This window comes from Panthera onca, chromosome A2 (assembly GCF_046562875.1).
Source record: "Panthera onca isolate mPanOnc1 chromosome A2, mPanOnc1 haplotype 2, whole genome shotgun sequence".
Classification (NCBI taxonomy): Eukaryota; Metazoa; Chordata; class Mammalia; order Carnivora; family Felidae; genus Panthera; species Panthera onca.
In genome coordinates this window covers 134,615,004-134,629,415 of record NC_138340.1, presented here as the reverse complement: position 1 = coordinate 134,629,415, position 14,412 = coordinate 134,615,004, and the positions used below count along the sequence as shown (strand labels likewise).

Here is a 14,412-nt window from a genome sequence, read left to right as displayed (position 1 = left end):
TTTTGGTAAATCTGTGAGAGTAATTTTAATTTTATATTTTAGATGTAAAATGTTTTAGTTTACATTTTAAGTGCCATCCATACCGTTGACCATTACTTTCTAGGTAGAGGTACAACTTGCTTTTCTTGGTTTGACATTGTTGTTAATTCTGTAGTTTGGTGCCATGGTTCAGGTTCCAGACTCTGGAGTCAGACTCCATGTCACTTACTGGTATTTTTTGAACTTGGGCAAGTTACTTGTCTTCTCTGTGCTTAAATTTCCTATCTATAAAATTGAGATAATAATGATAGTATATACCACATAGGGTTATTGGGGGGATTAAGTGAACTATATATTTAAAGTAGAGCAATGTTTGGCATGCAGAAATTATTATAATGTTTAATTATTAATACTCAACTATTGCCAAAGTTTACTCCAACTCTGCTCACGTTACTTACTATGTATTTAAGAGTGCATGAAATGATTCTGCAAGCCAGTAGGAACAGAAAACTTCATGAAAAGGGGGAAAGGTTAGGGCTCAGAAACCATACAGTGCAGATAGAGGAACAGAAGGAGCAGGGCTTTGATTGTCAGATACACTTGGATTAAACAAGATTCTTATTAGTTATGTGAATGGGTGACTCACTAGGATGAAATCTTTTGCAAAATGAGGATTTTGTAAATGACATAATGCTTGTAAAACACTCAGAAATGATGTAGTATCTTGAATCCTCCTCTCCATTTTTTAAAGCAAAAAAAGAAGTAGCATATCTTACATACAATTTTTAACTTTACTTTTTAAATTAACATCATGAGCATATTTTCATGTCATTAAATTCTTGATTAAATAAGAATATTTAAAAGCTAATAGTAGCTTATTAAATGTATATACCATAATTCATTTAACCAGTTCCCTATTTCTGAATATTTATGTTGTTTCCAATATTCTCTACTACTGACAATAATATAATGAACATTTACGGTGATGAACCTTGGTATATCTGTTATTTTTATTAATAAGTGAAAGTGTTGGATCAGTCATAAGTACATCTAATTGTCCTCCAAAAGGCTTGTACCAATTACATTCACAGAAGCAGTGGTTGAATGTGCTTGCCTCCCTCCATTCTCACCAACTTGAATATTATTTTTTATTTTTGATTACTGCAAACTCAGGCAAAAAGTATCTCATTGCTTTTTTATTACATCATTACTAATGAGTATAAATGTGTTTTCATGTGATTGTTGTGCACTTTTTTTTGTGAATTATCTTTTCATATCTTTGCCTATTTTTCTACTGCTGTACTCATCTTTTTCTTGATTTATGAGAGTTCTCTATATTTTAAGTGTACTATAATGCTTTGCAGTATATACATTTACGCACATATATATAGATACACAACACACATTTTTTAGCACTCTTTATCATTATTTTATATGTGCTCGCTTCGGCAGCACATATACTATCATTATTTTATATTTGTTTCTACTGTTCTTAATATACAGAAGTTTAACATTTTTTAAGTTTGTTTTTTGAGAGAGACAGAGAGAGCACAAACGGGGGCGGGGCAGAGAGAGAGGGAGGAGAGAATCCCAAGCAGGCTCCGTGCTGCCATCCCAGAGTGTGATGTGGAGCTCAAACCCACGAAACCACAAGATCATGAACTGAGCCAAACCAAGAGTCAGATGCTTAAGTGACTGAGCCACCCAGGCGCCCCTAGAAATTTAACATTTTTATGTATCACAGTCATGATCTTTTCTTCTGTGATTTTACCCTTTGTGTTATGTTACAAATATCTTTCTCTACCTCTCCCCTTTCCTCCCAGTTTTATAAATATGAATTTTAATTTATAACTAGAACATTTAAATAGCAGTGCCTACATCAGAGAAGGTATGAGTCAGCTGTTCAGATAGACCTCTACTCCACTAGGTTGGTGTGGTTGATGTGTATTATTATTTAATTAACACTTACTGAGTGTGTGGAGCTGCTTATTCCCAATATGGAATACAAGTTGTCTGAAGCCATGTAGTTATTTATATGTCCAGAAATGGAACTGTTTCATGTGTGTGGCTGAACCAAAAAATACTTAAGTAAAGCCTTTATTTTGTTAATATGCATTCATTCAGAAACTCAAATAATAAAACCAAAAGAAGGATAATCATTCTTTAAAGTCACTTCATGAATTTTTCTTGAATTGGGTACATAACTTTGGCCAGGATTTCACATGCTGCAGTGGTTAAAGGCATGTTTCTACTTCATGTACTAGAAATGGATTTATTGAATAAATATAAATGCTAGATTGGGTTTTTAAATAAGTGGCCTCAGTGCCTGCTTGAGTGTCCAACAAAGAGAGAGACTCTATAAACTTCATGAAAGGAATTTCAGATTGAGAGAGATTAGAAGATCCCCTTTGCAAAAATTTTTTGGAAGCTGTGATAGTTAATTTTATGTGTCAGTTTGACTGGGCCACAAAGCACCCAGATATTTGGTCAAATGTTATTCTGGGTGTTTTTTGTGAGGGTGTTTTTGATGAATAGCACTTAAATTGGTAGAACCAAGTAAAACAGACTGCACTCCCCAATGTAGGTGGGCCTTATCCAGTCAGTTGAAGGGACTGAATAAAAGGCTGATGCTTCTCTGCATAAGAGAATTCCTCCTGTATGACTGCCTTCAAACTGACATTGGTTTTTTTACTGCCTTTGGACTTTAACTAAAATATAAGCTTTTCCTGGGTCTTGAACTTTCCAGCTTTCAGACAGAAATTATACCATTGGTTCTCTTAGGTCACCAGCTTGTTAACTCACCCTGCATTATATTGAGACTTTTTAGACTCCATAAATCATGTAAACCCATTCCTTAAAATAAATCTCTTTATTTGTCTATCTCTATGTCTTTATGTATCTATTTATATTATTCTGTATATATACCAATATATTTGTGAATATAAACAACCAATGTATTTCTTATTGGTTCTGCTTCTCTGGAGAACCCTAATACAGCAGCTCTGAATGTAAACTTAACCAAGGCCAAAAACAAACTGTGACTGAAATAGCCCTTTTAACAAAATCCCAGTTAAGACACAGCAAATTTCAAAGCATTAGCCCCTGGATGTGTCATTTACCAAATGAGAATATTAATATTCATCACAAAGTTGTTGGGGTCTCAAATTAATTGACATATAAGGTGGGTGGGGAGATGGGTTAAACAGATGATGGAGATCAAGGAGTGTACTTGTTGAGATGAGCACTGGGTATTATGTGAAAATGTTGAATCACTGTATCACACACCTGAAACTAATATTACATTGAGTATTAACTAACTGGAATTTAAATAAAAACTTTAAAAAAATAAAGCATTGGGTAAACTGCTAAGTAAATAATTCTTATTAATTATAACTTTTATCTGAAGTAACTCATGCATGGTGATGGCCTTAGAACAAATATTCCACCTAAATTACTTTGCAGTAATTGATAAGCAGAAGCCCATTACCTCCCACAAACATACTATAAATATATACACACACTATGTACATGATCACCACACACAGACACAGACATAGACACTGACACATACATGCCTGTTTTGGGGAAAAATAATAATGCTGACTGTTCAACTGTTAAACATTTTTATTGTGGAGGCTTGTAACCTTTATAGGACATGCAAGATAAAAAAGTGTAAAATATATCAGTAAGCATATAAAATTTCAGCAATCTTTTGGACCAGCAATTGATTTGCAAAAGGGACTAGAACAGACATGTCTTGGGATACACAGTTTACAGATTGAATCACAAAGCAATTCCCCAAGTGATTTTCCTCATATAAAGATAAAAATATCTTTACACTTAAAAAGTATGTAGTATACTACATTTTCAGTTATGTACACAGTTTAAAAGTAAAACTATGTCCATGCCAGTGTCTGTTTTAAATGCAAAACTTAAACATAGGTAACAGGTTGATAATTAAAGTGTCAGGAAAACAGAAAAGATGAAAAGTAAAATCAAGCAGAGTTCCAATGGGTGCATGAGAATAAAAATATAAGCATATAACTGAAGGTTGAAAATAATGTCCCCAAGAACAGAATCTTAATATGAGCAGGAGGAATAAAAAGCTTTTAGATGTACCAGGAAGCTTTCTTTATGACTCAGGTTTACAGGTGAAATTCCTCAGTTTGAGTTCAGAAGAATTTGAATTTATTCCAGCAAAATTACTTCAATCGTTTATTACTGCCTCCTCCCCATCTTCTTTCTGAGCAAAGTGATGCTTGGATTAGGTCCAAAGCTCCTGGCAGGGGGAGGGGCTGTGTGTCACAGCATAACAGACGGTTACAAGTGCTTTACTTTGAAGGGGTCACATTTGCAACAAGTCTGACAGTCTCACACAATGGCCTCCATTTTATGAGCCCTTCCCTGGAGGCCCGCTGATCAGCTGAAAAGGGAACACAATGTTCAGCCACTAAACCACCCCAGTGATGGATTAGTTTGGAGTCAGGAAAGCGTGATTATTCTTGAAAATAAACGAAGCTGAATAGACATGCTGACCTCATTCAGCTGATGAGAGGCAGGGAAAGTTGGCTTCCACTCCTGCCAGCCCAGAGAGGGCTCAGTCCCACTTGTCCACCTTAATTCGTTTCAAGGGGTTGATATAGACCATACTCGATATGGATAAAGATGCTGCGTAATCAGATGCAGACATGAACTTCATCCAACTCTGTTTCTGAAAGTCAGAAACAAGCATGGAGAACTAGGCAATGGATTTTCTAATTTTTGGTCTTCAGGGAGACTGCTGACCTAATGAAAGTTGATTAGTTGGACCCTATTTGAAAAGGAAAATGTGAAGAACAGGAAGGCACTTAGGTCTCATTATCTATATGACAAATATCCAGGCACAGAAAGTATCACAGGTTAAAATTTCAAGAAGTGTAAGGCATTAGTCGCAACATGTGAATGTAGATTATGTTTTCTAACTTGATAAAGATCACTTGATCCGATTGGATCCTTAAAGTGAATGGCAGCAATCTACTAACACTTCAGATTGTGGGGGAAGAGTTTGCTTAAAACCTGCCCACATACCTGTACACTCAATGGCTATAGCCTGTAATTCTTCCCTTACCATAAAATGATCAACATTTTAGAATAGGCACTTGAGGTTGTTCTTTTTTTTTTCTCCTCAGTTCTTCATATTTCTCTCAAATTACCTTTCAACAATAGGTCCATGTCTCAGCCAATAAAACAATGATCCACATGCAAATAAGAATGTAAGGCAAAAACTTTAAATGGGTTTAAAAAATTGAGACCACCAAAAAAAATAGATGAAATAGCTCAGAAGAGACAAATAATAGTTACAAAAACTGAGTGATTTCTTTGTTCTGAACCGAGAAAACTCATTCATATACTGTTGCTATAATAGCAACTCGAAACTTGAAATTGGCACCAAGAAAATTAAAAGGAAAAAAAAAGAATCAGGTATACTTTTATCCCTAAAATGTCATTTATATTTCTTTCTGCATATTGATGCGAATATTGCTGAATATTTTGCCAACAGCCTCAAAGAACGGGTCACAGAAGGTGTGGACGTAGATGGAATAGACACGGCTGATGCACTGAATCTCAATCAGGAAACTCTTAATGCACGGTACAACTGCCCAGATGTGCAGGAAAGAAAGAATGGCAAAGTAAATGCCCCAGATAAGCGCCATTGGGATGCCAAAGAGGGCAGACAGCAAGCGGTAAAACCAGTATTTTGTCACAGTGAAGGTGGTGAAGCTGGCCTTCCAGATGCCATCAAAACTGTGTGTTCCTTCTGGTTCTGCAATCACGTCTTCAAAATCAATCTAAAAGGAAGAAGTGACAGAATGTGAGCTATAATACAGGAAAAGAAAAGCAACCACTATTGAGTATCCATAAATAGATATTAGTTTTTATTAACAGGTTCTGTATGAGATGCTCAAAGGCACCCAGAAGCATTAGCATCACTTGGAACCTGTTGGAGAAAACACAGATATTTGGTCCCCACCTAGACCTTATTGCATCTCTGGGGGTGGAATCCAGGAGAACTTTTAACATGTTCTGTAGATATTTCTTTAAAATTCCTGCCTTCGGGGCGCCTGGGTGGCTCAGTCGGTTAAGCAGCCGACTTCGGCTCAGGTCATGATCTCGCGGTCCGTGAGTTCAAGCCCCGCGTCGGGCTCTGTGCTGACAGCTCAGAGCCTGGAGCCTGTTTCAGATTCTGTGTCTCCCTCTCTCTGACCCTCCCCCGTTCATGCTCTGTCTCTCTCTGTCTCAAAAATAAATAAATGTTAAAAAAAAATTTAAAAATAAAATAAAATAAAATTCTTGCCTTCAAGTAAAACCTGGCAACATGGATAAGTATACAAGGTACACAGTAAACTGTAAATGACATGACCAACACAACTACACACACAGTGTTAAGGAGCTATTGTATAGTCAAATACTGGCTCTTTGAAAACTCAGTTGATAGAATTTCTTCAAATTAGTTCACTATGAGCTATGAGTACTCAAGGGATGGTGGGGCTTGGGCAGGGCTTGGAAAATAGGGGTATGATTTGGAGAGGAAGAAGGGACCTTGGAAATGGTGTGAGCAAGACCCCAGGAATAAGGAAGGGTGATACAGTGAGTATATAGGCAGACAGACCTGTACACACAGCTAGAAAGACAGGTCGAGGCCAATCTTGATTTTATTTTACCTATAGTGGAGGGTCCATTGAAGATACTGGAGCAGGAAAAGCAGCCATTTATCAAGATGAATTTAACAGCAGTGTGCAGGCTGGAGAAAAGGAACTCAAGGCAGAGAGACTGCTATATCCCAAGTTTGAGATGGGAGGGCCCAAAATGAATAGCCAGGAAAAAGAAGAAAGAAAAGAATGAATTTCAAGGATGTTAAAGGAAGACCCCACAAGATTTGGTTACTTCAAGGTTAGGGAGAGAGAAAAGCCTAAAATGAGCCCTGAGCTTTGAGATTCTGATTTGCCTGCTAGGGGAAACCAACGTGACATTAACAGCAAGAAGAAAGTTAGAAAGGAAGACAGTTAAAAACATGGTAAGGGAAATACATATTTATTCAAAAATATGTAAAGTTTTGAGTAAAGACAGATGCAAATATCAGTGGTCCACAGCAGTGAATGCTGTGGTAGTCCCTGTTGGTGGCCACTAGGAAGTAATCAAATGAGTTTGCAGTCATATAGCACTTAATAGTAACCAAGTGCTTCTACATGCTTCTCCATATGACCTGGGGTTTCAAACCAATCTGAGAAGGTAGGTTGGTATCGCTTTACAAAAGAAGATCTGGAAGTTCAGAGGGGCGCCTGGGTGGCTCAGTTGGTTAAGCATCTGACTTCGGCTCAGGTCATGATCTCACGGCTCCTGAGTTTGAGCCCCACGTTGGTCTCTGTGCTGACAGCTCAGAGCCTGGAGCCTGCATCAGATTCTGTCTCTGCCTCTCTCTGCCTCTCCCCTGCTTGTGCTCTCTCTCTCTCTTTCTCTCTCTTTCTCTCTCACTCTTTCTCAAATATAAATAAACATAAAAAAGAAAAAGAAAAGAAGTTCAGAGACATGGAGGGGGACTTGCTAATGTGATGCACACAGCAATGGTGGGACCAGAATGCAAACTCAACACCTTTCCTTAACAGCATTCTCTCCTACAGTACATGTTACCAATGAATTCCCAGGAGCTTTTCTCTTTCTGCAAGGATTTATATAAACTTAACTGAAGTATAGGATTAAAAAAAATTAACAATGGAACAGTAGGACAGAGCCAACTAAACTGCTTGGCAAAGGCAGGTATATGAAGGGATCTAATGTAGTTTGAAATCCAGACAAGTTGATCATTGCCAGCAACAACCCAGGCAAGCTCAGGATTAGGGAATGAGGACTTGGTGACTCTCTGGAGCTTCTCAGTGCCAAGAAGCCACAATTGATTCAACACAATAAAACTTCTTTTGGAAAAAGTACATGATGCTTACCAATAAAGTTTATTTTCTAGAACATTCTGTTTCTTGATCTATTGTCCAATGTCCTAATAATGTAATATGTAAAAATGGTATGTCTGCAATTATGTAAATGAAGTTAAACAGATTTATTGTTCTAATTTTTCTTTGATTTAGATCTAGACTCAGTAGTAAACATTTAGTTGTGTTAAAATTTTAAAAGGTCGTATGAAATAGGTAGCAAGTCAGATCAATCTGTGCAATTTACTTAATTGTCTACTGTCAAGTTTTGTTTTGATACTGTATTTTCCTAAAGCTGTTAAGAATAAAAGCCTGTGGGGGCTCCTGGGTGGCTCAATTGGTTAAGCGTCTGACTTCAGCTCAGGTCATGATCTCATGATCTCATGGTTCATGGGTTCAAGCCCTGCGTCGGGCTTTGTATTGACAGCTCAGAGCCTGGAGCCTGCTTTGGAATCTGTATCTTCCTCTCTCTCTGCCCCTCCCTCACTCACACTCTGTCTCTCTCTCAAAAATAAATAAACATTAAAAAATTAAAAAGAAATAAAAGTCTGTGGTTTTTCTTCATCTAACTGCAAGATACCCAATAGTTTTGTTTTTAAAAGGTGACCTTCTTTTGTAAAAGGATTTTGTGAAGTCAAAATTAATACACAAGAGCAGACATTCTTAATATGGGGTTAAAAGATGGGCAGTGGTGGTCCATGAGTGCCCAGAAATGGGAACATACATTTTGAGTGTACAACGGGAGAGGGTACCTCACTTTTATTAAAAAATAAAAACAGTTTACTATCAAAGGAGGGCAGGAAGCACTTTACTAGAGTAGGGTATTCCTACCTCTTTACAGAGCAGACTTGAAGCATGGCTGCCTTGAGATTCTTTTCCTAGGGAAGGGAGAGTTACTAACATTTGTTGACTGGCTATTATGTCAGACACTGTTCTCAATTTAACTCACATCAACTCCTAATGTATTATTCCCATTTTACAGGAAAAATGCAAGCTTCAGAAATGTTAATAATTTGTCCATATAGATAAGAGGTAAATTTGAGGTTTGAATCTGGTCTGAAAGATACACTTTCTTCAACATATCACTTTAGAAAAAATATTTTTTGAATCTTCTCCAAGGCAATTATAGTATTTCATAATTAAAAGGCACATTAACAAAAAATATAAAATTGCTGAATTTTACAGTTCTGGTAACTGTAAGAATTCCCACAGTATGGTCTCTGAGGATGATATTAACAATGATGTTATAGGGGTGCCTGGGTGGCTCAGTCGGTTAAGCGTCCGACTTCGGCTCAGGTCATGATCTCACGGTCTGTGAGTTCGAGCCCCGCGTCAGGCTCTGTGCTGACAGCTCAGAGCCTGGAGCCTGTTTCAGATTCTGTGTCTCCCTCTCTCTCTGCCTCTCCCCTGTTCACGCTCTGTCTCTCTCTGTCTCAAAAATAAATAAACGTTAAAAAAAAAATAAAAAAAAAAAAAACAATGATGTTATATACATCATATATACAGTTGGTCCTTAGTGAAGATCTATGGACATATGAATGTGGATAAGATTTCTTGATAATAAATTTATTTTCTAAACCTAACTATAAATTCATTTTTTTCAACAAACATATTGAAAATTCTTAACTGCCAGTGAGCATGATTTATCTGCATGTAAATTTAGAGCTGGTCTCCAGGGGTAGAGAGCAACATGACAAAAAACATGTTATATAAGTATATTCAATTAGTTGCTGCTTTAGTCCTGAAATTTTTAAATGGCTAAAGATTACTAAAAGTATAGCCATTTAGATTCAGCTGAGAAAAAGAAAGCAAGGCAGGTAAAGGAAACACACTGGAACCAGAAATAAAGCTTAGTTTCTCTCTACTTCCATTTCTACAACAGTAATAATAATAGGTTTTTGTGAGGAGTACATGAGATAATGTACGTAAAGTCTTAGTACAGGGATAGAGCATTATAATATAGCAAATGCCCAATAAATAGTAGCATTAAAAAAATTCCTTGCTGTGGTTGGCTAAGCTTTTTAATTGACAGTTATTATTATTATTGAAGCTATCAACCACAAAGCACAAGTGATTCAAAAGAAGTAATTTCCATTTATAATGATCTTCACCACTACCCTCTGAGATGCATGCCATTTTTCACATTTTACAGATGAGGGTAGTGTGGGAGGTTAAGAAATTACTCAAGGTCACACAAATGTTAAGTGGCAAAGGTGGAACTTGTTCAACTTCCAGGGTAAGCTCTTTCTGCTTATGTGTACCTGGGATTACAAGTCCCTATACTAGTCTTATTTGCTTAATTTTGACCCAGATAGATATGCTTCTCAAAATATTCACATTTTGATTATTAAAGGAATCATTGTTGATAGTGTTTCCATTTTAAGTTAGGACATCTAGTAACTAGGATGTTTTGCATTTTTGGTACTGATTGCATTTTCTTGGCCTTGCACAGTATGTTCTCACAATCCTGGGCACCCAGCCAAGAACTCTCACTCTAATTGGCAGATAAGGAAACTGAGGCACAGAATGATTAAAATGGGCCAGACATTCTTAAAGTCCCAAGTGAATTAGTGGAAAAGCTGCAATTAGAACTTTAACTTCCCGATTCCCAGGCCTGCGTCTAGTCCTGTGCTCCACACTATATCCCTAGGAATTACATCTGTCTCACCATATCCCTTCTCCATCTACCCCGTCCGTATCTCTAGGTCTCCTGTAAGTCTCTCATTACATTCCAAGGCATTGACTTGAAAGCTATCTCCATGTAAGGTTACGAGAAATGTCCTTTAGCAACGTGAAGATGAATGCTTTTGTACATTTATCTAGGGTGACATAAGCAGGAGGGAGTATTTTTTAAAATATCTTCATTTTGACATGCATTCACAATGCATTGAGCCCCAATAAAGTTCTGCTAGATAATCAGTAATTCCATATAAAGTCGGTTCACAATCCCCATCACTCAAAGCATAATTGCTTCAGCATTTTCATAGATGTTGAGAGCTGAAGGAATCCTAAAAGAAATGGAGTCCCATTTGAGAAATTGACAGCCAAAACTGTCAGATGACTGGATCAAGGATACCTTCCCACTTAATGGCAGACACAGGATTAGAATTCAGGCTTAGGAATTCTCCAGGCTCCTCTGCTACTGCTATCACTACACATCACTAGTCAATCTAGCTGCTACATTCTGTAGCCAGCAAGACAGCAAGACAGCTAGACTTGCATCTAAACTTGAACATCATCTTGCTTTCAATAGGTCCTGCAGATCTATTGTTGAATGAATGATAGCACCTCTCTCTGACAATCTCCAATATGTTCACTGTTTACATCCATCATTGGTTAATTTATCCCTCATATCACTCTGAAGTCTCATTTCCTCAGGGACTTACTCCTCTTACATGAGAGTAGGGCTTGCCTAGAGTGGGGCTTTATCTGCTCACTTAGGTTTGGAGCAGAAGAGGAATTAGAGATTTGCTTTAAAACAAAAACCAAGAGGTGCAGGTGCCATTTATTTTCTTAAAATGAGATGCCTCAGATGAGCTTGACCTGCACCTCCAAGAACTGATTTTCTGTTATATAATCTATGGAACAAGTTGTCCTTCTGGAAAGAATCATTATGCAGACTTCAGGATCAAAGGCATAAATGTGTTTCAGTGATATTTCTGTGTCTTAATAGATGTTTTGTAAGGAATCAACAGTTTATACTACTAGATTTTTATAAATGACATTAAATTCCTTTGTGCAACATTGACTTATGATGCTATAATTTCAGAAACATAAGTCAACAAAAATCTAGCAGCAGGTGTTAAGGAAAACAATCTGTCTTGTGTTTTGATCATACTTGACTAATATAATAAATCTAAAAAGATTTCATCTTGTTAAAAGTATGTCATGGCAATATTTTTTTTTAAAAATTTATATGTACACAGTATTAATAAAATACAGAGTCATTTTTTGTCTCAAAAATCTGACATTTTATTTCTGAATAAGGATTTTTTTAAGAAAGAAACTTTAAGTACTTTTAGGATTTCATAAGCAATGAAGCTTACATATTGTTTCTATGGGAAAATATCTTTTTAGACTATTAGTGGAAATTGTGATTATAAAGAACACATAAATAACAATATACAAGATGTTTACGAAAGACTTGTGTGTTGTCTGCCCAACATCCACAGAATCCTGATTTATTCAGGTACTAGCAATAATTCTTTGATCTCAGAGGTAAGACATGGTTGGTTTAGACTTGCCATGGTAGTGTTAGTCTCCGTACTGAGAGATTGGTTTAAGGAAAACATGTGGCCCAGTTCTGGATAAGTGGAAGTCTGCTGTGTGGGACTTCCAGGAAAGCTTTATCTTCCTTTTGAAAAGAGACAGAGGTGCATGATGTGGCCCTTTCCCCTTTTATCCTGCTTAGAATATGATGTGTTGCCTTAATGTAGGGAAGGCATCTTGTGGTGAAGTGACGTGTATATTTTAAAGGCCAAGAGTATAGAAGATGTTGCTTTTGTCATTATCAGCCTATAAAAACAATGCCAATAGCTGTCCGTCTCTAGACTTCTTATGTGACACATATATACACTCATTTTAAGCCACAGCTATTCAGGTTTCCAGTTTTCTATAGCAGAAAACACCCCTAAGTGATACAGTAACTAATAGTCTCTTCTGCTGGTTAACATAGTAGTTGTATATCTCCACATTTAGAGACCTGAGTTCAATTTCTAACCTCAATGTATCTTTCTAACACTACTAGACTACTCCCAGAATATGTTACTAACCTATATCAGAAAATACTGGCTTTACATTAACATTTAGTTTCAGTAAAGCACAAATAGGATGATAAATTATGAAAGAGACAAATGAACATATTGTGTGATAAATAGCATCTAAGATGGATCCCAATGATTTCTCCTCCCCTACTTCCTGTGTTCATGCCTCATATAACACCCTCCACTTGAGTATGGGCTGGAATTAGTGATTTCGTTCTAAATAATAAAAACATGGCAAGAGTAATGGGGTGCACTTCCAAGATTAGGTTAAAAAAGAGTGTGGCATCTGTCTTGCTTCCTTTCTTACTCTCTTGCTTGCCTACTCTGCTAGAAGCCAGATGCCAGGTGTGAGTTGCCCTATGCAGAGGCCTATGTGGAAGGAAATGAAGGAGGATGATACCCAACAATCATTGAGCGACTGAGGCCTGTAGTCCAACAGCCTGGGAGAAATTGAATCCTGCTATCAGCCATGTGAGTGAGCTTGGAAGTGGGTCCTCTCCCAGCTGAACCTTGAGGTAACTTCAGCTCTGATAACCTGGATTGCAGCTTGTTAGAGACCCTGAGCCAGAACCACTAAACTAAGTCACACTTGGGACTCCTGATGCACTGCAAGATAATAAATGTTTGTTGTTTTAGGCTACTGAATTTTGGGGTAATGTTATGCCACCCTGGATAACTAAAACAATTCCAAAACAAACCACCTTTATTTTGATTATCATTTCTTATTTTATATTTTATTTTTCTTTTCTATTAATTCAATTCTCCATACTTACAGAAAATTACAGGGGTGCCTGAGTGGTTCAGTTAGTTAAGCGTACAACTTTGGCTCAGGTCATAATCTTGCAGTTTGTGGGTTTGAGCCCCACGTCGGAGTCTGTGCTGACAACACAGAGCCTGGACCCTGCTTCAGATTGTGTCTCCTTTTCTCTGCCCCTCCCCCATTCATGCTCTGTCCCTCTCTCTCTCTCAAAAATAAATAAGCGTTAAAAAAATAAAATTACATACAACGTATGTATATAAACATACTAGAATTCAGTCTTGGGGAAAAATTCAGGAATATATGAAAAGGAAAGAGCATTTTCAACTTTCTTCAGTGTATGTCAAACAGCATGTTAGAAAAGTTTTAGGCTATTTATGGTTCCATCATTCATTTACCTAAAGTGGGTTGGATTTATAACCAGATAGGCACCAAAGACTAAGAGCCAGCTTCATCTACTCCATCTAGAAAGTCCATCACCAAATCTGGAGATATCTCTATATCTATCTATCTATCTATCTATCTATCTATCTATCATCTATCTATCTATATTTTAAGTAGGCTTCATGCCCTGTATGGAGCCCAACATTGAGATTGAACTGACAACCATGAGATAAAGACCTGAGCTGAGATCAAGAGTCAGATGCTTAACTGACTCAGCCACCTAGGTGCCCATGGACTCTTATATTTAATACTTGTGAGTGAACTACTCAGGGATCCCCAATTCCAAGGAGTTCTTAGCAGGGGCCATGTAGCAAAGGAATCAATCAACTGGAGGAGAGTGCTTCTTTAAAAGGCGCTCAGGTCCCATTTCATTCTCAAATCAGATTCTCTCCTGTGGGGCCTGCGGAGTCTGATTTTTAACAAGCTTTCTCTTCTTTTCTCATGCAAAAGACTAAACCAGAGTTATGCCCTGCCCCTTTGGATTTAGTGATAGCTCCTTTTTGTTCAT

At 37.3% G+C, this 14,412-nt stretch overlaps 1 protein-coding gene across 2 annotated transcripts in view; it reads right to left on the bottom strand.

Moving 5' to 3' along the window:
• Positions 1 to 3,585: 3,585 nt before the first annotated feature.
• Positions 3,586 to 14,412, bottom strand: part of CAV1 (caveolin 1) — a 34,799-nt gene continuing 23,972 nt past the window's right edge. For both annotated transcript variants that reach the window (XM_060632955.3, XM_060632956.3), the window contains exon 3: positions 3,586 to 5,807. In XM_060632955.3, the coding sequence (XP_060488938.1) occupies positions 5,466 to 5,807 (342 nt within the window). In that variant the 3' untranslated portion in view covers positions 3,586 to 5,465. The remainder of the gene's footprint in view (positions 5,808 to 14,412) is intronic.